The 26,133-nt window shown below is 45.0% G+C and overlaps 2 protein-coding genes and 1 pseudogene across 4 annotated transcripts; 2 read left to right on the top strand and 1 right to left on the bottom strand.

Moving 5' to 3' along the window:
* Positions 1-255: 255 nt before the first annotated feature.
* On the top strand, positions 256-2,972 carry LOC310781677 (gamma-crystallin S pseudogene; annotated as a pseudogene). The gene is made up of 3 exons: positions 256-264; positions 919-1,188; positions 2,093-2,972. The product of its transcript is annotated as a gamma-crystallin S pseudogene (transcript).
* Positions 2,973-6,794: 3,822 nt separating this feature from the next.
* On the bottom strand, positions 6,795-15,216 carry LOC310780386 (tRNA wybutosine-synthesizing protein 4-like). Its single transcript, XM_083640966.1, has 14 exons — positions 15,098-15,216; positions 14,794-14,918; positions 14,488-14,569; positions 14,173-14,353; positions 13,550-13,706; positions 12,278-12,467; positions 10,269-10,376; positions 10,043-10,130; positions 9,679-9,900; positions 9,304-9,549; positions 8,918-9,015; positions 8,599-8,786; positions 8,283-8,418; positions 6,795-7,209 (listed from the first exon to the last, which is right to left on the bottom strand). The coding sequence occupies exons 1-14, from the start codon at positions 15,143-15,145 to the stop codon at positions 7,045-7,047; spliced, it is 2,034 nt and encodes a 677-aa protein (XP_083497092.1). The 5' UTR covers positions 15,146-15,216; the 3' UTR covers positions 6,795-7,044.
* Positions 15,217-15,539: 323 nt separating this feature from the next.
* Positions 15,540-23,722, top strand: LOC310780413 (ras-related protein Rab-5B-like). 2 transcript variants are annotated; one of them, XM_083640983.1, is made up of 6 exons: positions 15,540-15,639; positions 16,388-16,697; positions 18,047-18,198; positions 18,419-18,541; positions 21,103-21,196; positions 21,366-23,722. In XM_083640983.1, the coding sequence occupies exons 2-6, from the start codon at positions 16,532-16,534 to the stop codon at positions 21,479-21,481; spliced, it is 651 nt and encodes a 216-aa protein (XP_083497109.1). In that variant the 5' UTR covers positions 15,540-15,639; positions 16,388-16,531; the 3' UTR covers positions 21,482-23,722. The 2 variants fall into 2 exon arrangements, with proteins under 2 accessions (XP_083497109.1, XP_083497110.1); XM_083640984.1 differs by having other exon boundaries at positions 15,572-15,639; positions 16,363-16,697.
* The last annotated feature ends 2,411 nt before the right edge of the window (positions 23,723-26,133 follow it).

The following is a 26,133-nucleotide window of genomic DNA, read 5'->3' as shown; positions in this document are numbered from 1 at the left end:
ACCAGCCCCTGCCATTGTACCATAATCCTGCCTCGCTTTTCTGGAAAAAACCAATCGCGCTAGAATCACTGACTCAATTTTTGGATCTCATTTTCATGACAAAGCGATTGTTCCCCCTCTGCCTCCACTGTTTGCCGTTCATAAATGTGGCGAGGCGGGCATATAAAAGGGACTGCTGAGGGACCACTCGGGCATCGAGACCTCAGGGGGACGACCACCACTTATCAAGGCTGATCACCACATACTATCTCCAAGATGGGCAGGGTGAGTAAGAGAAGGCAGGACTAAACATTGACACTGGCTCAGGTGACATCGCAGCAGGTAGATGGTGAGTGTGAGGGTGGAGAACAGGTGAGTATGAGGTGTAGAACAGGGGTGCCCACTGCCCAAACCTCTTTTAGTTTTTCTACTTAATAGAAAGAATGATAGAGTGGACAAGGACAGTAACTGCCAGAGGAGGAAGTGGGGTTTAGCAATGGTATGCCTTGAACAAAAACTAACTACACTAACCTGGAAAAAGCCCAGAATTTAGAATGCAGTTAGATTCTTTTTGATTTACAGAGCTGCAAATCAAACTGCTGTAACTGTTCAAATCTGCATTTTAACAGCTAACTGCCGATTGCTGGAATGACAGGGCGACAGGACTAAGGAATGCTAACCTGACTGGGCAGTTCTCCTGTCTGTGGTACCAACTGTTGAGGGCTTGAATCAGCTGGACTGGGAGTGAAAGTTGCACTGACAGAATACTGCTAACAGAATACTTTTCAGGACTTTCACATTTCAGATTTTTTTTTATTTTCATTTTGAAATAATGAAACTTAGAATACAGCATTGTCATTTTGAATTCATATTGGATATTCATGAACTGAGCCACCCATTGCAGTCTGTGACAGAGAATGTGAAATGATGTGATGAGAGTCGAGTGTGTCATTTGGTGTCCTCCAGATTGTCTTCTACGAGGATAAGAACTTCCAGGCCCGTCGCTACGAGTGCGACAGCGACTGTACAGACTTCCATGCCTACCTGAGCCGCTGCAACTCCATTCGGGTGGAGAGTGGGGCCTGGGTGGTGTACGAGAGGCCCAACTACATGGGCTACCAGTACGTCCTGACCAGGGGAGAGTACCCCGAGTACCTGCGCTGGACGGGCCTCAACGACCGCCTCAGCTCCTGCAAGATGATCCACTCTGTAAGTCCACCATCGACAGAATTTTGTCTGTCTACTAGTGTTCATGCTGGGATCTATTCACCTCAAAGACTGAAATGTGTTACTGAATGAGCTTGGCACTACTATTAGATCTCTCCATTAACCCCTAACCTGCACAAACCTATGAACCTGAGGACTTCTCAAACACGGCCTCCCCGTGTTTCCAGACATCTTACGGACAGTGAAGTCAGGTGATACAAGCAGAGCCACAGCGAGAGCCGGGCAGAGTGAAACCAGCTGATGGAGGAGTATTAGGCATGTCATTGACCATGGTGTTGATGCTACTGGTGACCTCAGGGCTCTGTCAATGGTGTTCAATACTGGGATCATTGCATTTGTATGATCAGGCTATAGTACTATAGCTCACATCTACAGGCTACAGCTGACCCACTACCAAGCGGCAAACTCAGACTCTGCATTCATACAGAAATCAATCCATTTTGTACTAGCTGTGTATGTGTGTGTACAGTTTTGTATTATTTATAATGCTACAGACGATAAAAAAAAAAAAACGATTTTTAAGACTGTAGCATTATAAAGAGACAGTTAGTAAGTAAGTTAAGTTAAGTAAGTTAACCGCCTGCAAACAATGAAAGTCAAAGTCAGATTACTGTGCTGGTATACCATCTCTATGAAGATTCCATTTCGTCAGAGTCTCATCATATACTGTACTTTTTCTATTAAAAAAAAAAGAAATCCCCATTTTGCTGGATATGAATCTCATCTCCCTATATATCCCCCCTTCCCCTTTTCTCTTACCCCACATTCCCTCCCCATTCTACCCCAACCCCCTGCATTAACCTGTCCCCTTCCACCTATCCTCCACCCGTACTCCATCCAAACCCCTTCCGTCTCCCACGCTTCCCCCCGTGCCTCCTAGGCCAAGGCCAGTGGGACCCAGTACAAGATGCAGCTGTATGAGAAGGCAGACTTTGGCGGCCAGGCCTTCGAGGCCACGGAGGACTGCCCCTCGCTCCTGGAGAAGTTCCGCTGGAGGGAGGTCTACTCCTGTAAGGTGGTCGACGGCTTGTGGGTCTTCTACGAGCACCCCAACTACCGCGGACGCCAGTACTTCCTGGAGAAGGGAGAATACCGCAAGCCCGGTGACTGGGGTGCTGCCAGCCCCGCAGTGCAGTCCTTCAGGCGCTTCACTGAGTGATTCACCCTCCATCCAACCAAGACTGAGCCCCTATACAAAACACACCCACTGTCATCATGACTCTGCATTCAACAAAACCTTTCATTGGCTACTTTGTGATTTAGAACTGAGGTCTCACTTGAAATAAAAACCTGTCCAACAAGCAGACGATGAGGATGTTTCTTTAGATTTTCTGTTGTGTCAGTTTGTTAGCGTTAACTTTCTTGGGTGTGTTTCAAGCATACCTGAATCATCATTGGTAATTGCTTGATGTAGGTTACAAGAAGCAATTCCCTTTTGTAAGATTCAACCATCTACAATTGAGGGTGCAACGAAAATTAACAAAATAGTTTGGAGCTCTTCTTTGAGCGGTGCACATCGGACCTGAGCCAAACAATTTGAATCCTCTCAAATAATTCAAGCTTATCTGCTCAACCCTATCTGAGATGCCTTACAGGTGTGTGTGCTGTGGCTTACATTAGTTCAGGCTATAAGACTCTTCAGTTTAAGTCCGTTGTTCCACGCCTGCTGAAAGTGTCCCAGAGAAACACAGTAGTCAGGGATCCAGTCACCCAAAATTTGAGAGGACCTGACATGGCATGCTATACTTTTTGTTTGTGTTTTATCTCTTCATTTGGACATTAAGGTCCACTGAATGAGAGGTCTGCTCTGCCGGAAACCTCGCGAAAAAAAGTTGTGGCCATTTTTGTATATGAAGCCTTTATTTTTTGACCGAAAAATGTGAAAGAGTTTTTTTTTCCTCAAAGTCCTCAGTGGGTTGCGTAGGCTGTCAATAAATTCATCCCAGGTACAAAGAACATGTGTGTTGACAACACCAAGTTAAGAAATACACTTACAAAACCTTTCCAAATGATTTATAGCCATTTTCTATTACAAAAAAGCACTCGTTTTTTGAATTTTCTCCATTATTTTCATCTTTACTTTGTTAGTAAGCAATTATATCCTGAAATATGACATCAGCCAATGTGTCATTCTTTTCAGCCGATATTATAGTCATTCCACACTAAAGATTATTCAAATCAACCCAAAATCAATGGATCTGTGGTGATTCTATTACCTTTATGCTCGAAATTCCTGGAGACATGTTTTTAGTTTTAACAAAACCCTGTACCCCAAAGACAATACTTGTAACACAAGAAATTGAAAACAACAAAATGATTTTAATCACAAAATGTACACTGGATGACAAGCCAACAAAACAATTATTGTTATACAGCTTAATTTGGATAGATTGTGACCAGTATCTAGAAAACATTAAATTAAACATTAGCTGAACAACATTATTGAACTCAACACATTAAAAAAAGAAAGAAAAAAGACTGGCAACAAGGTCTATAATATAACATAAAATTACCTTTGCAATGAACAAAATAACTCAATCACTGTCACTGTATTCAAGTGTGAGTTCATTCCTTGAACATTTATTGGGGTCCCCAGTGCAGAGACATGCGATGACACACTTGACATTGGCTCTCACACAAGAGCATCCTCGGGCACACATGCTTTTCTTGCAGTGACAGTATTTGATGCGTTTGAATTCTGCAGGTTTTGCCTCCTTCAGCATCATGGTTGCCATCAGCTTACCACTGACAAGCTCTCTGCCGAAGTCAGTGGCAACAGGGTAGGTTGGTTGAGACATATGTGCTCGCTTGCATACAGCCAACTGATGCAGGGCTCGGCGAAGGTGTAACTGGAAGGCATCTTCGGTAGGTGGAAGGCAACGCATGTCTCCTTTGATATTGCCAAAGAGATGGGCTCGCAGTGCATCCAAATTACCACTGAAGTAACTCCTCTCATACAGTGACACCATGTACCGCCTAGCCGCTGTCACAACATCTTCTTTAACATCCAGGCTTCCCCCAGGGTTACCGTATCTGCACAGGGGCAGAAGGTCTTCCAGGTGATCAAGGGCAGTTTTGTAGGCGTGCTTTTTTCCCTTTTCTGTAGAGCTAGCTGTAGAGATAGCTCACTGTGTCACAGCACAAGCTCAAGGATCTGGGACTAAACACAGCAATGTGTGACTGGATCCTGGACGTTCTGACAGACCGCCGCCAGGTGGTGAGAGTGGGCAACCTCACCTCCTCCCCACTGACCATCAGCATAGGAGCGCCCCAGGGATGCGTCTGCAGCCCCTTCTGGTACGACCTCTACACCCACGACTGCGTGGCGACTCAAACTCGAACACCATCGTGAAGTTTGCAGACGACACAGCAGTCGTGGGGCTGATCTCCAGGAGCGACGAGACGGCCTACAGAAAGGAGGTGGAGGCCCTGGAACAATGGTGCCAGGACAACCACCTCTCTCTAAATGTCTCCAAGACCAAGGAGATCATTGTAAACTACAGGAGGGGGGGGGCGCACACCCCCCAATCACCATCAATGGCACAGTGGTGGAAAAGGTGGACAGCTTCAAGTACCTGGGAGTCAACATCCACCAGGACCTGACATGGGCCAGCCACACCGACACTGTTGTCAAAAAGGCCCAACAGCGACTACACGGACTCAGACGCCTGAAGAAATTTGGGCTAAGGCCAGAAATCCTTAGGGACTTCTACAGAGGCACCATTGAAAGCCTGCTGACTGGCTGCTTCACCACCTGGTACGGGAACTGTACCACCATGGACCGCAGGGCGCTAAGAAGAGTGAGGCGCGTGGCCCAGCACGTAACAGGATGTGAGCTCCCAGAACTGCAGGAACTGTACAATCAGCGGTGCCTCAGGAGGTCCCTGAAGATCATCAAGGACACAAACCATCCCCACAACAGCCTGTTCTCCCTGTTACCCTCAGGGAGGAGATACAGGGTCCCAAAAGCACGAACAAATCGCCTGAGGGACAGTTTCTTCCCGCAGGCCACGAGACTCCTTAACACACACAAATAAACAATCATGTAGCAGCTGCTACCATTACATATGATAATTATGCCTATTATTTGCACCTGTGCAAACAGAATGTTTAATTATGTTTTAAGGTGTCTACGCTAGAAAAGAAAAGGAAAAGTTTACTGTTATTGCTTGTTGTTCTCTTGTTTTACTGCATCTATATGCCCTGTTTTTGCACTGTTATACTGTTATTTGCACTATGTTGTAACGGAGCCTACAGCACAAGAATTTCACACGTGATACTTGTACTACGGAGCACTAGGTGCTGAGGAGCATGGAGGAAAGATCTGCAGCTTGAACATCATAGTTCACTGCCAGGGCGTCTGCGATTGCATCTTCTTTACCCACAGCTCCTGCAGGCCATCCATGTAATTTTCCGTGATCCTGGTCGCACTGTTCTGTTAAAAGCAGATTGTCAGGTTGAGCTTCCAGAACTATCCTGTGAGAAGCATGAGGAGGCAGATACCAGGATGTTTGCCCACATTGCATACTCATTACAACATCTGCACCACAAACGGGCTGTAGTGGTGGCTACTGACACAGACGTGATCATGATGTGCATATACTACATTGCACAAATGGATGGTCTGCAGGAGCTGTGGGTAAAGAAGATGGATATCTACCTGCTCATGCAATCGCAAACGCCCTGGCAGTGAACTATGATGTTCAAGCTGCAGATCTTTCCTCCATGCTCCTCAGCACCTACTGACTGGATGTGACACAGTGAGATATCTCTACAGAAGAGGAAAAAAGCACGCCTACAAAACTGCCGTTGATCACCTGGAAGACCTTCTGCCCCTGTGCAGATACGGTAACCCTGGGGAAAGCCTGGATGTTAAAGATGTTGTGACAGCGGCTAGGCGGTACATGGTGTCACTGTATGAGAGGAGTGACTTCAGTGGTAATTTGGATGCACTACTCACACTTGAAGACAGTGACAGTGATTGAGTTATTTTGTTCATTGCAAAGGTAATTTTGTTATATTATAGACCTTGTTGCCAGTCTTTTTTCTTTCTTTTTTTAATGTGTTGTGTTCAATAATTTTGTTCAGCTAATGTTTGATTTAATGTTTTCTAGATACTGGTCACAATCTATCCAAAGCTGTATAACAATAATTGTTTTCTTGGCTTGTCATCCAGTGTACATTTTGTGATTAAAATCATTTTGTTGTTTTGAATTTCTTGTGTTACAAGTATTGTCTTTGGGGTACAGGGTTTTGTTAAAACTAAAAACATGTCTCCAGGAATTTCGAGCATAAAGGTAATAAAATCACCACAGATCCATTGATTTTGGGTTGATTTGAATAATCTTTAGTGTGGAATGACTATAATATCGGCTGAAAAGAATGACACATTGGCTGATGTCATATTTCAGGATATAATTGCTTACTAACAAAGTAAAGATGAAAATAATGGAGAAAATTCAAAAAATGAGTGCTTTTTTGTAATAGAAAATGGCTATAAATCATTTGGAAAGGTTTTGTAAGTGTATTTCTTAACTTGGTGTTGTCAACACACGTTCTGTGTACCTGGGATGAATTTATTGACAGCCTACGCAACCCACTGAGGACTTTGAGGAAAAAAAACTCTTTCACATTTTTCGGTCAAAAAATAAAGGCTTCATATACAAAAATGGCCACAACTTTTTTTCGCGAGGTTTCCGGCAGAGCAGACCTCTCATTCAGTTGACCTTAATGTCCAAATGAAGAGATAAAACACAAACAAAAAGTATAGCATGCCATGTCAGGTTCAACCCATTTTCTTGAGCTTTTGGGCCTGTGGATCCCTGACTACAGGCCACTTTATCCCAGCACAGGCCTGAGGTCCACAATGACAGGCTTAGGGTTGAGATGAGTGCCAAAGGAGAAGCAGTTTCCTCCCCCTCCAATCAGGAGCAGAGCTGCTTCTTCTGGGTCTGTCAGCTCAGAGCAGAAGGAGTGGAGCATCAGAGGCCAAGGCACTGAGGTCTAGAGATGGCAGAACACACAGTTTCAATATTCAGTAATATATACATATATTACTATTTGTACTCAGTAATATACATTACTATTCAGTAGGGGTGTCACAATATATCGTCCCACGAAATTTCGCGATAGTAAAACGTCACGATATGTATCGTTGAGATGAAATCTCATATCGTGAAAAAAAAAAAAAAAAAAATTTTTTTTTTTTTTCCAAAAATAGACAAAGAAACGTCTTTGTTTGTTGAAGTTCAATGTGTGGAAAGTAGTTCAGTTGAACAAGTCTCTGAAGAGACACATGAGAAGTTATACAGGACAGAAACCATTCAATTGAGTTTCTGGCAAAACTGTTTACTTGACAGGAAAAATTGAAGATGCATAAAAAATAGACTAAGAAAAGTCTTGTTGTTTGAGTTTGAAGAAAAACTGAAGATGCATAATGAGAATTTATACTGCTGAGAAACCTTTTAGTTCAAAGTAAATCTAAGTGACGGTGTAACTCATTCTATTTCAAGATAAGCCTTATGTTATCTCCAATCTCATGTTTTTTCTAGTTGTTATTGTAATAACAATTTCCCACAACAGCATGTTTTGTATTTGTGCATTTCAAATAAAATACTACTTTTCCAGTCATATATTGTCATTATTCAAGTTTAAAAAAATATTGTTAAAATCGTATCGTATCGTATCGTTATTGTGAACCCAGTATCGTGATACGTATCGTATCGTGAACTGAGTGTATCGTGACACCCCTACTATTCAGTAATATATTACTTAAATAAGCAGTAGTTAATCTCACTCAGCTTGTTAAAGCAACAGATACCCATCAATGATAGGGAGGGAAAAATCAGTAGTATGTTTGATTTTTCATTCAACGTACTGCTGGTATCTATTGCAAATACCGTAAGTATTGTATCCGTTTCACATATTTAGTATTGATACTTATCGATACCTGTTGCAAATTAGTATTACTAATCTATCGATACTTTTGACAACTCTACTCAAGAGTATCAGTTGTTATGCATTCTGTGTATGTGTCTGAATCCCTTGGTTAGGTGGTCCAGTAAATGTGAACTGACTGTGTCCAGAGTGAGCTCCACACTGCTCCAGGTGGTCAGGTCTATCACGGCAACACCGGGTACACCGTCTGAATGCAGCCAAACTCCACCCACCACAACCAGCTTTTCACCAATCACATGGGCAGAATGGGAGTACCTGGAGGAGGTTACAGGATATAAACTCTTATAGCTTTTAGGCCCCAAATTATAATTTTGACGGTTTCACAAGGCTACATTAACTTGCTTTGCTTAACCTTTAATTGGAAGCTACAGGCTAAGCCTTGGATTTTTGTTTTGATGAGTTGAATTTTTTGTTATGCTTCGAGTAGCTCCATACCTGGGAACAGGCGGGGGCTGGACCTCTAGTCTTTCCCAGCAGAAGCCTCTCTCAGTGGGCCTTAGCACTACCGTGTCACCTAGTGGTACTCCTCCTGTCCCCAGTCCTCCAAACACCACCACCCCTCCCTGATATGAACATGCAGAGTGGGAGAGACGGGCCTTGGGTGCTGTGCCCTCTACTGGTATCTGTAAACACACACACACACACGCACACGCACACGCACACGCACACACACACACACAGCTGCAGAGAGATGACTATGATGATAACAAACACATTCATGTCAGCGATACACACGTGTAGGAGCTCAGCCAACCTCAGTCCAGTGTTGCTGGTCTAGACACAGGAAGTGGCCGTCACCCAGAACCGCCTCTGATTCGTTCCTTCCACCAAACACAAACAGGAAGTCTTTGCCTGTAGGGAAATAAAGAGAAAGCCTCAATCATAGCTCCTTAGACCCTTCACATTCGCACACAGTAGAGAACTGTGTAAATTGGAGAGCATTATACAGATGTAACTATCTATATGGAATAGTGGATGTTCCTCTTCTTCTGGATGGTGAAGATTCCACTTAGGAGTGGATTTGTTTTCTTCCATTCAGTGCTATTATCTGTCAACTAGGCAGAGATCAATTCAAAACCCTTTATTGTTTCATTTCCAACGTTCAAAAATGAGTTCCTGCTTTTGCCCCAACAGCCTCACCGTTATGGCTGAGCATGGTGGCACTGTGCCTCCATCTTGGCTGTGGTGGCTCGCCTGTGACGGCCATCTGCTTCACACAGAGTTTCACAGTGTCCTGGTCCTCAGAGCAAAGAGAATCAGGTGGAGCACGGGGGTCAAGGCTCACTCTGAGAAGGCTTCTGATAGGATTGAGTGGAGAGGAGCGACCTCCATATACCACAGCGCCTCCTCCAGGGAGGGAGGTTACAGTGTGGTACAGCCGCACACCTGGAGGAAAGAAACAGAATAGACTATGTTCAGACTGGAAGCGAACAAATTCTGTTGAAAGCCTAGGGTAAGACCAAGAGCTCCGACGAGTGGGATAAAAGGCTAATCAGGAGCAGCAACCCCACTTACCCCAGTCTACTGAGGGTTCCACACAGGCACATCTCCAGCCAGCCTGCCCTCTGAGGAGGACCCGAGTCACTGCCCCCCTGCCTCCTCTGCTGGAGCCTCCAGTGAGCAGGAGCTGCCCTGGGCCCAGAGAGGTGGAAGCCATTCCAATGCCTTCCATACATACTTCTTCTGGCATGGGCCTCACACTCAGTGCCACGGGGCTCCGAGACGGGATTGGAGAGACTGAAGCAAATAATAAAACAAGACGGTCACAAAAACAAATGACAAACTTACTAAGGACATGCATACAGATTTCAGAGAGTAAATGTCAAAAAGCTATAAAAAGTGTTTTTCCACGAGGAGAATGAGATATTGTGATAACTACCTGGAGAGTGTGTGAGTAAAGCCTGTGTAGTCAGAGAGCCTCGAGATGCAGTGAGGATGAAGTAGTGCGTACATTTCTGGTGCCACTCCTGAGGGTGGACAGATATACAGACTCTGAAGTACCATAGTCTGAATTACATGACTGTAAACTATTATGTGATTTTATATTCTATTGCAGAGAGCAGCCATGAATCACACCCTCACAAAATAGGAAGAATCCGCCTAACCTCATACTCATCAAAGGGCTCCAGACTCTCCACTCTGCATCTCTCCTCCTCGGGGACCAGACCCAGGTAGAAGTCATTCATATCCAGACACACACACTGCTCCCAGCCCTGAAGACAAGAATCAGCCCGAAGGTTTACTAGGATAACATGACTTAGCCTTACTTACTACACATCTGGACTTACTTAAAATTATATATATTTTTCATATTCCTTGATTAATGTAGGCAATGCCATGTCCATCATGGAAATAAGAAATGTGCACATCTATAGATCCTTTCCGAAAAATTTGAATATCATGGAAATACCAGCGGATTGTCAAGCAAAGACGATTAAAAAAGTTGGCGGAGATTCAGAGTGGACTGAGGCTGGAGTCATAACTGAGAAGTAACTCCTGATTTTCTTCACACTATTCTAATTTCTTGAAATACTGTTTTGGGCGTTTTTTCAAAACTATGAAAAATGAAACAAATAAAGGCTAGAAATATTTCACTTTGAATCTGAAGTAATGAATCTATAATCTATGAAAGTTTCACTTTTTCAAAGGAATTATGGAAAAAAACTAACTTTTCCATGATATTCTAATTTTTTGGAAAGGATCTGTATATTGCATGTATGAGATTAAAGCGGTTACCGGTACTTTACACTTAACTAATAGTTACAAGATGCAATGGGAAGTTCATCTAGAGCAGGGGTGGGCAACTATTTTTCATGGGGGGCCACATGAGAAACCCAGATTGTTGCCGGGGGCCAAACAAATATGGTCATGCCGTAACCCATGGATGGGCAACTTTGATGATAGAGAGGGCCACAAAAAAATGTCCTCGCTACCAGATTTTGCTGAAGGCTGAACGGCGCCAGCGCAAAAAATTTGGGGCATTTGAAGCCAGGTTTAGAGGAATAACTCATTTTAAATTAACAATTGTGATGTCAGTCTTAACCACCAATATTTGATCCTTTTTTCACTCCTATGTCACCACCTGCTCTCCCTGCAGGGCTTGAAATTAACTTTTTTCACCACCTGCCAATATGGCTGCTAGATTTTAAAGTTACCAGCCAATTAGAATTTCCACTAGCCGAAATGTTTTTCTTGAAATAAACCAGAATATGAGTGGGTTAATTTAAGCATAAGTATCAGTAAGTGGCCCGGGATTCTCAAAGCCTGTGTTGAGGGTCACACAAGAACAAAAATGCACTCTTGAAGTTAATTATTTAAATTTCTACTTCAATGTCATTTCAACTTCAACAGTCATTTCTTACACATGAGATTACTTTTAGCCTTTTAGTCATAAATATTATTGAAAGATATTCCATATTCCAGACTGAAATGCTATAACAGAGTATTGGCCAGAATGACATGAACATTTGGACACTTATTCAGCGGGTATCTTGCATGTTGCGTTTAGGTGCACTGTAAAAAAAAAAAAAAAAAAAAAGTTTTTTTTTTTTTTTTTTTTGCAATTCCATCGCGGGCCACACAGGGGGCGCCGGCGGGCCGCATACGGCCCGCGGGCCGTATGTTGCCCATGTATGATCTAGAGTCTGCATACTGGCCTTGTGCAGGAACCTGTGTGTCTGTGCAGCAGTGTCTGGGTATTGTGAGTCTGCATACTGGCCTTGTGCAGGAACCTGTGTGTCTGTGCAGCAGTGTCTGGGTATTGTGAGTCTGCATACTGGCCTTGTGCAGGAACCTGTGTGTCTGTGCAGCAGTGTCTGGGTACCTTGTGCAGGAACCTGTGTGTCTGTGCAGCAGTGTCTGGGTATTGTGAGTCTGCATACTTGCCTTGTGCAGGAACCTGTGTGTCTGTGCAGCAGTGTCTGGGTATTGTGAGTCTGCATACTGGCCTTGTGCAGGAACCTGTGTGTCTGTGCAGCAGTGTCTGGGTATTGTGAGTCTGCATACTGGCCTTGTGCAGGAACCTGTGTGTCTGTGCAGCAGTGTCTGGGTATTGTGAGTCTGCATACTGGCCTTGTGCAGGAACCTGTGTGTCTGTGCAGCAGTGTCTGGGTACCTTGTGCAGGAACCTGTGTGTCTGTGCAGCAGTGTCTGGGTATTGTTGAAGAGCGTGTAGAGTCGAGTTCAGTTTGAGGAAGTGCTCTTGCATGATCCGACCAAAAGGGTCATGGGGACGGATCTGCTCGTACATTATGAAGACAGAGTGGGGCAGGATCTTCGCTGCCCAGCCAATGACAGCATCTGACCTGGATAACACACAACACACAACTGCCATGATGTCAGGCGTACACAATCACTCACATTAGGGTTGCAATATTATGGCTCATATGATAATACTGATTATTTTTGCTAAATATTGTCACCCATGATTATTAGCCTTGATCATTTGAGGAACAAAATAATTGAACTTCTTTTAACCTTCTATCAACTATTTGCAACTTCACTGGACATTCTAAAACAAATAAACATTAATTATGCAGCGCTAGATAGACAATAGGGTTGGCGCGATGGATGGACGATGGCATCGACCATCGTGATTGTTCCCGACACCCATCGACCTCTGAGCCGTCTACATCGGACCATCGTGATTAATTTACTGTTCTAAAATAAAAAATTGTACAGATTTAATAATAAAAAGGCCAACTGCACTCGCCCGTGACGCACGGGCGGCATTAAACCAACACCGCAGTTCAGAGTGGTCGGAGAGGAGGGGGGAGGGGAGGGGAGAATATAGCAGAAGTCGGCTGTATTGTTGTGAAAATCTTGAGACAAAGAAGAAACTTAACATTCTTTCCTGTTCCCAACCCAATGTGACTAACTTGATGTCTTCAACTTTGAATTCATTCAACCCACCTGTTTCCATGAAGTCCATCCATTGCTGCCTGCCCGTGTTGTGTTTCTTTAACGTTAGCCAGTAATTCTGCCCGTTTTCTGCCAGATAGTTAAATTCAGCACATACGTTGTTGGTCAGGATCTATTCTGTATGAAACGTTAACGTTGTTTTGTGCCTTTCAATATTGCTGGTAGTGATAGCCTACTAGCCTACTGTTTGAGTCGCGCCTGACTCTGTGACATGACATGTTTGTGAATGCGCATTCATTGCAGCGGTGCCGGGCCGGGCAGCCAAACAGCATCGCAACGACTTCATAAATCATTAATGAAGCCCCTCCCCCCTAATAATAGCCATATAAGACAATAAAAAATGTTACCCCCCTCCTCCCCGGCCAACGACAATGCCATCGTCCCTCGTGATGGTTCAGTGTGGAACCATCGTGATTGTTATTTGGCTGACATTGCACAACCCTAATAGACAAGTGCCAAATCTTACCATTGTGTTTCCATGTAAGTAAGCACCACTTCAGAGAGAAGAAGGGTAGGGGCATTCCAGTCCAGCCCAGCCCCACCTAGAGCCTCTTCCACCTGGGACTCCTCTCTAATATCCACCCCTAGCAGATGGTACTGCGCACTAGACACATACACAGGGCCTAAGGTCGGACACACAGGCAGAGATGCACATATCAAACGTGACTGGATGGAAAACACAGTCCAAACTGATATTTCTGTCAAGCATCTCAGTGAATCTCAGTGAATCTCAGTGTTTGTAGTCTCTTAAAACAGACTGTCTCATCTACATCCGGCGAATGCAGCTAAACAGTCTGTACGTTACACCCCCAGAACATGCACAAGGAAGTTGGGAAAAAATCCTTCAGACTGGAAGGAAGTTCGACAAAGTCCGACCAATCACGACACGTGTGTCCACGGAAAAAAAATTCTGATTGGACTAATGAGCGGAAGACCCGCCTTTCTGCTTCCCATTCCGGTTGGTGCATGATTCTCCCCCACGAAGTACAGACGGTATGGCGGAAGCATTTTGAAAATTGCGGAAGCCAACTCGTCTGTTCTAAGAGACTACAGTGTTTGTGTTGAGCATGGAAGGATGACATGGCTAACCTGTGAGAGAAGGCAACTGGGGGTCCAGGTTTGCCCTCAGTGTAATTTTGGCACCGATCAGCGCAGCTTTGCGTCGGGCGACGTCGGGGAAATCCACCTCGAACACAACAGCTCTGTCAAGAAGTCCCTCCTCATGCAGGCGGAAATACAAAGAGTCAAAGCCTGCGCCCAAAGACAAAATCTATCAAGAGAAAAGGTCCTGATTGTGAGAGTGAGAAAGAAAAACCAAACAATGGAATACAGTATAAGCTGCATCCGTATGCAGTATGTACGCACACCCGCTTGATAATTTGCAATACCAATATAAATCTGCACCTGTCTCCTAGGGCAGTTTTCTGTAATTTGCAGAAACCTCCTCACACAGTGGTCCACAGCTCTCCGGCGCACGTAATAGCCCCTAAAGCAAGCACAAACACTCGTGACTTTCATTTGTACATGTTTATACGACACTTTGATGTAAAATGCCACTGTGTAAACTCTTGCCATAGTATATAATTCCTCTCCTCATTGTATTATAGATTAATACAATCTATAATTTACAATCTATGGCTGTAGCATCCTAGCAAAGTGTGCCACACTGCCTGAAGCCAGCAGTCTGTTGTGTGTATGTCCTGCACTGACCTGTTGATGAGTGGAGCTCTCCTGGCCACTTTACACACAAAGTGTTGGAGGAAGGCATCCTGGAAGTAGCCTTGTGCTGCAGCAGACACTTTGCTCACCACACTGCTGTCGTTGGTTCCCTGTACCTGGGTCAAACACAGCAAAGCACAGCACATTATAACTGCAACTGAGTTCACTTCAATTTCTCTAAACAACACGTTAGCTTTTACCTTTAAGTTAGCTTAACGTTACTTACCAACATGTCAGGTTTGACAGCTGTGCCGTGCGCGAGAGTCAGTGAAGGAATAGAAAAAAGAAAGCTTACCGCCGTGTCCTTCCCCTGCTTCTGCCTCCTTCTGCTTGTGGTTGGCATACCGCGCGATACCTGTCACATCACTTCACATGCAAATTCCAAAACATAACGTTACTAAATCATATCAGAATATAATATATCGTGGAGCAAAACAATTGAGAGACTGTACACACACGGTAACGACTTCCGGGTCTGCGCTCTCTTGCGCTCCCTGGCGGCTCGGATGTCAAACCCAACCCATGGTCAAACCTCTCTCTATCTATCAATGGCTCTCTGGTCAAAGTCAAACCCTCTTGTTTTGCAGTTTATAAAATGCAATATTCATTAACTGTATTAAAAAAAAAGACACGAGAAATAGATTAGTAATGGACTGCGCATCACACAAGGGATCATTGAGGTATGCGGTTGTCAGAGATGATAACTGACAATGCGACACTCACTGCGCCTGCGCCGATTTACAGGAAGCGTGAACATTTCTTTTCCAGCTGATAGCCAAAATTGTCAACAGTCAAGCCTTCGGGACCTCCGCTACCGTAACGACGTTATTGCCCTAGGTAAATATCTCCGTTTCATCGAACTGATAGATACACAATAGCTATATGTCAAAGTATTAATACCATATTGAATGGGGCGTCGAACCATGACTCATTTTTGTCTCACCCGACCTGACTGGTCGGAGCGGTGTCCGCTTCACAGCACAGCACCAGACGATAAGGGCTGGTGATTACTGTGTGTAGAGATAGCCTACTAACCTGCCCTCTCGACAGTCACCATAATGACGTTTACGCGTGAGAAATGTGTCAAATGAAGAATTTGCTGCAATGATGGACGGTTAGAATTGTTGTCTATGAGAGACAGCAACGTTAAATGCAGCATCCTTGTTAAACTCCAGCCTCACATTGCATGTGACAGCTGGGAGTGGGGGACTGTTTTCAGACATTGCTCTCATTCAGTCAACATAGAATAGACATTCATAGCCAGTAAACCGAAAGTGATTGATTGCACTTGTGCATTGTCTTCCCATGGTTTCTTGTCAAATCTGCCTCTCCTCATAACACCATAGGTAGACTTTACAGAACCATGGGAGGAGGGCCTGTGTTCCTTTGTTTGAGAAAGAGATAGTGTAGTAATGAATGTATTGCCTGAGTCCAGACCTTTGAATCCGCCCACTCCATGGAGTTGAGTGAAACGACGAGCTTACATTACCTAGCCTGATATAATCAGGCTAGGTAATGTAAGGGTTTTTGCACCACAACAAACCTTGGGCCCTCACCAAGCCGTTTGCGTCTTCCCTTCACACAGAGAAAACACAGAAACAAGAGAGGTGAAGAAGTCATTGGTGAGATTTGACCACACTCTGTCTGAGAGGCAGCGTATCCCCAGAAGCTCCCATCCCAACCCCAGGGAGGAGGCCCAGCCCCCCTGCCGTCTCCTGCTCCGGTCGGTATGAGCTCCAGAGGGAGTGGAGGCCGCTCCAACGGCACACTACCCCAGACCAAGATCTGCCAGTTCAAACTGGTGCTGCTGGGAGACATGGCCGTAGGCAAGTCCAGCCTGGTGCTGCGCTTCGTCAAGGGACAGTTTGACGAGTTCCAAGAGACAACCATCGGAGGTAAGGATGGGGAAATGTGGAACGTGTATATGTGAGGGGAAGGCGGGGCGGGGGGGGCACATGGTGGTTGGGACGTGAGGAGGAGAAGGAGGTAGTCATGAAGAAAAATTCCGGGAAAGGGATGAGTGTAGGAAGTGTTGAAGGATACAAGGTTGCCACTCTTTTGTAATGATACTTTTCAAGGACTTTTCAAACAATAAAACCGGGGGTGGGGGGCAGAATAAAACTAAAATGTATCCACTGCAGGTTACCTAGGCGAACCAGCCCATATTTGAGCTAAAGGCCTTGACATACTTCCGCGTCAAACCCCTCGCCGAATGCGTCGAGGGCTGCCTGCGTGCAGCTCCTTGAAAATGTGACTCGACGCAGCTGGCGCGAACAGCGCAAGTATAATATAATATAGATGGGGAGATAACAGGAGAGAGTGAAAGCTATTACCAAGTATATGCACTACATTCTCTCCTTGGGCTAACTTCTAGTCATTGAAATCCTAGTGAAATCACACAATTTACTCATTTTGCTGGGGACTTCCCTGCAACCCCTCGCTAAGCTGACGTACGAGTATATAGGACCAGCTGCCACTGGCAAGGCTCCAAGTCGAGGCAGACGCAGAAGTATGTTTCAGCCTTAAGAATGCCTACAAGAGAGCACAGCAGCCAATAACAACTCAGCGATCAGGAAAATTGCTGTCTGCTTGTAGCCTATGCTACTGATGACGTGTCCCAGCTCATGCTGTAGCATGTATTTTAAACCTATCAAGCTTGGTCCAGCATAGTCTCAATGCCAGACCCATGAGAGTTCTTACGCTGATACACTACGTTATGGCATGCTGCAGATCTCTCTCTGGGTCTGGGACACTTTCCCTCAGAGGGCTGGTTATGGGAGGGAACCGTTCACTTGGCCAGTCATATGCCAGTGATGGCTTCAGTCCTCTCCAATCAGTAACGACTTTGCGATCAGACAACACGGGAGGCGCAGCCCATTTTTCAAACCGCTCTCTCATCGGTGCTATGACCGGTCACTCATTCAATTTCAACCCGCCTTCAAAACCAGCAGTGGCTGTCAACTGGCACAGACTCACTTATGTAGTATGCGGAGCGCAGCGATTCAACTTAATATTTGAGTCTGGGGAGAGACTAGGTCCAGCACTACTGATGATGTATAAAAATTGTATCATAGGTGAATTTTGAGAGTGCACAAGGCTCAAACTCAGAGATTATGGTAGGCTAAATCCAAGCACTTTTGCGGACCACTTTATAAATCCAAGCACTTTCAAGTCATTTTCAGATCTGTAGCACTAGCAACCCTGAGGATGGAGCCTTTGTAACCTGTCTACCTTTTGCCTCCAGCTGCATTCCTGGCCCAGTCAGTGTGCCTAGATGACACCACAGTGAAGTTTGAGATCTGGGACACCGCAGGACAAGAGCGATACCATAGCCTGGCTCCCATGTACTACCGTGGGGCGCAGGCCGCTATTGTGGTCTTCGACATCACCAAGCCGGTATGGTTTAGAGACACATTATGTCAACATCTGATATTCTATATTTCACTCAGGATGTTCAAGAGATTGTCCCCAAACTGATGAATACATGCCCACATTATTGATTTGTATTTCATGCACAACATCCATGAGCAGATAGCGTCCACTCCCTCTAGCTCTCCGCCTTGTTTATACTTGTGTGTTGATGTAATGATCTTACCTTGGTCCTGTGTTTATGCAGGATACTTTTGAGAGAGCAAAGGCCTGGGTGAAGGAACTACAGAGACAGGCCAGCCCTAACATTGTCATCGCCCTGGCTGGGAACAAGGCTGACCTGTCAGAGAAGAGACTAGTGGAGTACGAGGTAATGCACTCTTCTCCTAACCTGACGCTGCCAGATAGTTTGCTTTCACATAACCATCTGGGAACAAGTCGCTCGCTTTCAAAAGGGCAGGCACTTTCAAAAAAATACCCGCCAGGTGATTGGATGAATGCCCGTAGCTGCCTCTGGATGCTGATTGGTGCGAAACCACTGGTGCTTCGGATTCAACCCAGTAGATTGGAGCGTGGCGAGATGGATTTGTCATGTGATCGTGATCTCATGATCATAGTTGGAAGGAGGATATGATTTCACCGCTGTCTGTTAGCAAGATATCTCAAAAAGACACAAACAAATGTGGCCATAATTTTGCCCATGGCCCAATTAGATTGATGATGATCCATGCTGTATGTGGAACTTCCACCATTAGGCAGTTTTCACTTTGAAGCCATAACGATGATGCTGTGCTGGATTTATGCTGTGTACATGTGCTGCTGGGAAAGTCCAGGACTTCCACGTCATCTGCAACACAGCATTGCATTCATGTGCAGTTTTGTTGCAACTCAAAACTGGAAGACAAACGATAAACAAACATAATGTTACAGAGGCTCACGATAAACAAACATAATGTTACAGAGGCTCATGATAAACAAACATAATGTTACAGAGGCTCACGATAAACAAACATAATGTTACAGAGGCTCACGATAAACAAACATAATGTTACAGAGGCTCACGATAAACAAACAATGTTACAGAGGCTCATGATAAACAAACATAATGTTACAGAGGCTCATGATAAACAAACATAATGTTACAGAGGCTCATAATAAACAAACATAATGTTACAGAGGCTCCAGCTTTGGAAGTTGGAGAACAGTTCCGTGTTGAGAGTTGGCAGTAGTTGTAAAATAAATTAATTAACGAAAAATAACCTTACTACCGTAAATTCCGGACTATAAGGCGCACCGGTATATAAGCCGCGGGACCAAAATTGACTATTTTTTTCTTATATAAGCCGCACCGGTCTATAAGCCGCGGGTGTTTTGATGTTTAATTACCATATGAAAGGGTTCGTGCACAGAGAGGAATGTCGGGAAAGAGATGGCTGTTTGGGGAAGCTCCCATTTATTAACATTTCAACAAAACAAAACAAAAGTCAGGTCACTAATCCCCAGACAAAATCACACAACAATAGGCTATATGTGCAGCAAACGGCTGTAACCAGAGAAGTCAAGTCACTAATCCTCGTCTTCCTCTTCTTCCTGCGTACTGAAACCACCAAAGTCCTCATCTTCAGTGTCGGAAACGAACAGGTTCAGGGTGGCTTCGTCAACCACTCTCCTCTCTCCTTCATTGTCACTCAAAACCAACGAACTCCTCTTCGTCACTGTCGGCATCGAACAGCCTCTGAAGCCTCTGACGGCCCTCAGCGCCAGCTGTGGCGGCGTCATCCTCTTCATCCCGCAGCAGTCCAGCGTTTTGGAACCCGTTGGTGATTGTGGATGTTTTCACACTCCTATAATATTCCGTGATCTTCCTTTGTGTGAATTCGCCGAAGTTTGTGATTTTCTCCTGGTAGTCGGGAGGGAGTTGTTCAGTAGTTCTCGCCCGGACGGACAGTCCCTTTCGTCTCATGAATCGGAAGCACCAAGATGGGCCACCTATGAAATGTTCAATTTTCATTTCGGTGGCGACTGTTTTGGCCTTCAGTCGGATCTGCACCGTGGAAACGCCTCGGCCGTCTGCTCTCTGGGTCAACACCCAATCTTCAAGGGAATCTTCAAGTTCGGGCCATCTGCTTTTATGACCTCTGAAGGACTTTTTGGTCTTCTTGCACTGAGACAGTTCCTCCTGCTGCACCGTCCAACGCCTCACCATTGACTCATCGATGCCCAGGTTACGCGCGGCTGCTCTGTTTCCCTCTTTTAATGCGAGATTGACTGCTTTCAACTTGAAAGCTGCGTCGTGTGAATTTCTGCGTACCTTCCCCATGGTAAGTGAGAGTGTTGCTTCTACTGCTCGTCTTGTTGTGAATATTCCTTGATCTTCCTTTGTGTGAATTCGCCGAAGTTTGTGATTTTCTCCTGGTAGTCGGGGGAGGGAGTTGTTGGCCGAGTGGCCGTTTGCTTACCGTAATTACCATATGTAAGTGGTCACGCACAGAGGGGATTGTCGGGAAAGAGATGGCTGTTTGAGGAAGCTCCCATTTACCGTATTACCGTAACATTTCAACAAAACAACATAACACAACACCATCGTTGTTTATTTTTACAGTGCACACAGTGTCCGCGGTGTGGTGAAAAGAGGGCAAGAGAGGAAATTAAAACAGAAGTGGATTTATAGTTAGAAAGAGTGCTAAAAAAGAGAGATTTTATTTGTATTTTTTTTTTTTTTTCTGAAAAAATCCATAGATAAGCCGCACCGTTATATAAGCCGCAGGGGCCAAAAAACGGGAAAAAAGCCGCGGCTTATAGTCCGGAATTTACGGTAGTCCAAAGCTTGACTTTTCAGCTCTGCTGAGTGCTGAATTTAATAGCTTTTTCAACCTGGTTTGTGCTTTAACAATGATGTATTTGTATTTCTTTCTGCATTGTGTTGTAAAGGAAGCCCAGACCTACGCTGAAGACACTGGTTTGCTCTTCATGGAGACTTCTGCCAAGACAGCCATGAATGTCAATGAGCTCTTCCTGGCCATTGGTGAGTGTCTGTCTCCTCCCACACTTGGCACAAGCATGCACAAGGATATGATTAGAATGAGTCCTTATATTAAAGAACAACAACTATTCTACTAGAGACTACTGTTACTTCTGACCACCTGTCAACTGATTGACATGCCAAAAAAATTCCCTCCCACTTCTCAATGAAGCGAAAAAGATGCCAAAAACAGACACCCAGAACCCTACACACGCAGCGCGACACCGGGGAGTCAACCTCCAGGACCCGGATGCCCACTCCAACCGAGCCTGCTGCGGTGGAAACTAGAGTCCCCCCACCCTGCTCCGCCCTCCACAACACCACCACCACGGCCCTTCAACCACCCTGTGTCCTTCAACCGACCCGTGGGGCTGGGCCAGACTGGGGTGGGGGGCGACCCAGCCTGCACTCACCCACCCATACCCCTCCAACCCTCCACCCGCCCTCCAGTCCACCCAGACAGATGGCCTGAGAGAGAAGTTCAAAGCTAGAAGAGATCAAGAGGAAATGGGGGGGGGGGAGAGAGGTAGAGGAGAAAGACGGCATCTTTTGCACGTGTGTCTGCTTACCGCCGACCGAGAGATTCTGCTTGAAGGAAATCCCAAGGCGAGATTATGACAAAGAGGCTGAGATAGAGAAGAGGAAAAAGAAAAACGTCGTGGAAGAGTGACAAGCCTGGTGTAGTATTTAGCACTAATCGTGAATGTTCTCCCTCGTCGCACTCTGCCTCGAGTCATTTCAGTCACAGTCCTATTAGATTGTGTTATGGAGGCGCAACACTGTGTGGCACCTACTCATTAGTGCCCCAAGAAGAAGAAAAAAGTCCAAGGCATTTGGAAGATGAATAAAAGAAAAGAAGCCAATGGGAGAGAGGAGATTCCCAGTCTGGCTGTTCTCTTCTTCTTTGTTGAGGCCTGCGTCTGTTAGCCCTGCATCGCCCCCTGCTTCCTCCTGAATGTGCATCACCCTCTGCTGTGAATAATGCCACATATTGTAACCCTGGAATGATCTCCTAATCCCTCTCTTCTCTGCCGAGACTGTGAGGCCATTTACACCTGGCGCTAACATGCCTTTTCTGTGAACAGATTGCAATCAGATTGTGTTTTATCACTTGAAATGCCAGGTGTAAACACCCCCAAAACGCATTGAAGAAGGATTGCAATCTGATCGGCCAAACCACCTCCGGAGGTGGTCAGGGATGCATTGTGTACACATTGAACACAAGTGTAAATGCATTGTGTCCTCTCAATCTGGATACAGCAACTTTATGCGGATTGAGAGGACAACCATTTCAGCAATCTGATTGCAATCAGATTGCAGAAAATGCATGTTAACGCCAGGTGTAAATGGAATCTGGCTGAAGTGATAAAATACAATCTGATTACAATCTGATCACAGAAAACGCATGTTAGCGCCAGGTGTAAATGGCCTCTGTGTGTCACCGGCACTATCCACAAGACCCACCCCAGATAAGACCTATGTTAGAGGGCACAGTTTACCCAACATGAAGCTGTTTGTATTTATTTAAATTAATTTATTGTCAGATGTTTTGATTTCTCTGGTGCTGGAAGCAACACTGACTGGTCTGGTCTCTCCCATACACCCCCCCCCCCCTCCTGCTCACATTTCTTCTCTCAACCAGTCCAGTTTCAGTTTCAATATGCACACAAACTCTATGTGTGGCCAACTTTCCCCGTTTAACGTTAACATGGCTCTTAGAAGATGCTCATTGGTTAGATTCCTTCTCCATACAAGATTAATTAGTCAACCAATAGAGATTATAATCCTAGGTACATACAAACATTTACACCCCCTACAAATGTATGAACAGGTCACAGTGCCGTGCCCCTGGAGCAGTTTGGGTTTCAGTGCCTTGCTCGAGGGCTCCTGAGGACTGATGGTTGGCACCACAGACTATAGCTCTTGATAGCAACAAGATAGGCTAGATATGTAATGTAGCTAGTCCCATGACTTTAATATCGCTACGGTATGAGCTGGACTCTGTTAGGTGTAGCCACTTGCATGTCTGTAGCACACAAGACATTGATTAAACCCAAATAAAGGGTCTCTCTAAGGGATTACATTGAACACAGAACATTTAAATCACTGTTTTGGACAGATCAAAATAGAAAACCCTTGCTTGTGAAGTAGAGTAGTAGTGTAATGTACATGTAATTATACATCCATGATCCCTTAGAGCCGCTTTCCTTGTAGAAGTATTTTTAATGTTCACTCACTCTGCCCTCGTGTTTCCAGATGAAGGAAAGTGGACGATAGGGAAATCTACTGAGACTTCTTATAGACCGCCATACTGTAGGAGAACATGTGGTGGCACTCAAGCCTATCTTGTGTTTAATGTGTTCCTCATCTGTCCAGTGTCTTCAGGCTAAGTTGTTGGAGAAAATGAAAACAATGTCTTTAATGCTTTTAATGACTACCGTAAATATAACTTGATATGGTTGCTGCTGTTCAAGGCTTGGCTGAAAAAAAAAAAGGAATGGATTGGTGAAAATACAAAAAAAAACAGAAGTGCCTATAATTCCCTTTTCTGTGAATGATGTTTGGGGCTTCCTGAGGGTGTGTGCTTCGTGTGAATCATGTTTGGGACTTCCTAAGGGTGTGTGCTTCATAGGCAAAGTGCAAGACAACCTTCTCCCCGACATTGGCTTCTGCTATTAACCGATAACGTGGCACCCTGTCATTAGGCTATATTGGCTCTTTGCATGGTTGTAAAGAGCTCTTGTCAAATACACTGTATGTTATGTGTCGTCTCATTTTAATGAACATGTGTGTTGATTTTACCAGAGCACATCTGTGAACCTGGATTGAAACTTTCAAGGACTCTAATCAATGTTATAAATCTGCTTGACAAATGCTGGTGTCATGGAAAATCCTTGTTCTGCTTTATCTTTCATATTCATGGCCATGCATATTAGACATTGCATAACAGGTTAAAATGTGCTAAATTACTTATGGACAATTTATTTTGGCTGATATTCAAAGTTTTTTTCTTCTTCCCCCAGGACACACAAAAATTAGCTCATGTAAAATTGTTTAGAATAATGAATAGCATTCACTTTCACTCATTAACTCTTCAATGATCACAAGTACAGTGTCATGTGCAATTAAGATGACAGTTCATTAAGTGGAATGGACTCAATTTCCCATCAGCACCTCTGTATAGTGTTGTTCAATAAAGCTGTGTATGGCGCCATGAGCGCAGAATGCTGAATCTCTTTCAGTTGACTCTCAGGAAGAAAAGGTCACACAAGTATACCATTCACACTTTATTAGTGGACAGTGGACACCCATGTTTTCTCTTTTGGTGTTCTTTGCAAAGCGGCTGCTGTTTCCCCTACCATTGCCTTGTTGGGAAGGTGTGGCCCAACCCCCTGAAAGAATCAAAATAAGTTTATTTGTCTAATTTATGTGCACTCGTTTCATTTCATTCCCACCCCCCATAAAAGCAGCAAACTTAGGGGAAACACTGGGCTGTACAATGGTCTTTGTCACTATGCAGCACAACAGCTCATTAATTCAGTGGAGGGGGGGATATTTTCAGAAATCAATTTCTTTCATTGCCAATTTAATTTTTGAAATTACTATTTACAGACAAAAAGTCAAATCATACAACTTAAAAATACATTTGAAACACAGGAATGGATCATCCCTTACCTAAAACTTGTTTGTTTGAATTGATTAAAACTGATTTCTAAAAAAAAATAACGATAAGCTGAAGTGACAACACTTTGATGGCAATAATTGCCTCTATGTAAAAAAAAAACGAATGCTTTGTTTTACAAATCCATGTAGACAAATTGTACACTTAAGGGCAAATTACATGGAATAAGTCCACTCTGTTTGCATCACCTCACCCTGACCCCTAATTCTCACTCTCCTCATCATCATCATCCGCTGTTGTGTAGATGAGCTGGTTCCTGCGTTTGATTCTGGGGGTTATGCCTGTACTGCCGGCATCCACCGTCTCACCGCTGGTGCGCTTGGGGATACGGACCACTGGCGCATCCCCCTCCCCACCTTCCCAGAGTTCTTCCTTCTCTGCTGAAGGCTGCGGCCGGGCCGGGGTCGGGGTAGAGTGGGAGGGAGGGGGCAGATTCAGGGGTAAGGGGAGGCGAAAAGGCGAGGCATCGGATGCAGGCTCAGGCAGAACCGTACGGCCGGGGGTATGGATCTCGCCTGCGGGACAATCAGAGCGCTTCTCTCCCTTCGCCACTCCCGTTGACTCAGAACCGTTCTTCGACTCTTCCTTATTCTCTGCTCCCTCTTCTTCCTCCCACTCATCCTCTATCGTAATCTCATCTGGGTTATATGAATTAGACAATGCCGACGTGTCTGTTGGATACTCGCTGGGCTCATCCACGCTCCCTGTGCTGTCGCCCTCGTCTTCCTCCTCCCCTCCGGTGCTGCCCAGAGCTCCTCCCCGCTCGTCGGGCCGGGCGTAGATGTCTGTGAGGCCTATGGTGGCGCAGAGCTCCGTGGTCTGGGGGTTTGTGCTGCAGCTTGGGCTGGTGTGCGGCTGGGGCTTGGCAGGGTCGTAGACCGGCACAGTCCGGCTGAAGTTCTCTGGAATAGCGAGCTCGCCGCCCAACCCCTCCACCACCTCCATCATAGCAGCTTCTGAAGCGCTGAAGTCCCACCTGATGGAAATATACAGTGTGCTTGAGAGATGTGACCACATGAATAGGGATGGGTATCGTTTAATATTTTTCGATACCGGTGCTAAAACGGTACTGGTGCCTAAACGGTGCCTGAAACGGTACTTTAAAAAAAGTTAAAGCATATTTAAACCTATTTTATATTTAAAGAGGCTGTAAAGAGGATTTCAAACAATCATTTTATGTGTTATGCCCTAGAATGTTAGTGAAGGTGCGTGCAGCGCCTGTTTCAGAGCACCGGAGGGCGGATATTTCACTGAGCAG

Source organism: Poromitra crassiceps (genome assembly GCF_964638095.1).
Source record: "Poromitra crassiceps genome assembly, chromosome: 8".
Lineage (NCBI taxonomy): Eukaryota > Metazoa > Chordata > Actinopteri > Beryciformes > Melamphaidae > Poromitra > Poromitra crassiceps.
The sequence above is the reverse complement of the archived record's forward strand: the minus strand, read 5'-3'. Positions and strand labels throughout refer to the sequence as shown.

Excerpts from the sequence above, each read along its gene's own strand:
- LOC310780386 (XM_083640966.1), bottom strand. The coding sequence starts at position 15,145 with ATGCCAACCACAAGCAGAAGGAGGCAGAAGCAGGGGAAGGACACGGCG. Across the intron at positions 12,468-13,549 it reads ACTTACATGGAAACACAATG|GTCAGATGCTGTCATTGGCT; the intron begins GTAAGATTTGGC and ends TGTGTTATCCAG. Across the intron at positions 9,550-9,678 it reads GGAACCCTCAGTAGACTGGG|GTGTGCGGCTGTACCACACT; the intron begins GTAAGTGGGGTT and ends TCTTTCCTCCAG.
- LOC310780413 (XM_083640983.1), top strand. The coding sequence starts at position 16,532 with ATGAGCTCCAGAGGGAGTGGAGGCCGCTCCAACGGCACACTACCCCAG. Across the intron at positions 18,542-21,102 it reads AGAGACTAGTGGAGTACGAG|GAAGCCCAGACCTACGCTGA; the intron begins GTAATGCACTCT and ends TGTGTTGTAAAG. Across the intron at positions 21,197-21,365 it reads TGAGCTCTTCCTGGCCATTG|CGAAAAAGATGCCAAAAACA; the intron begins GTGAGTGTCTGT and ends TTCTCAATGAAG.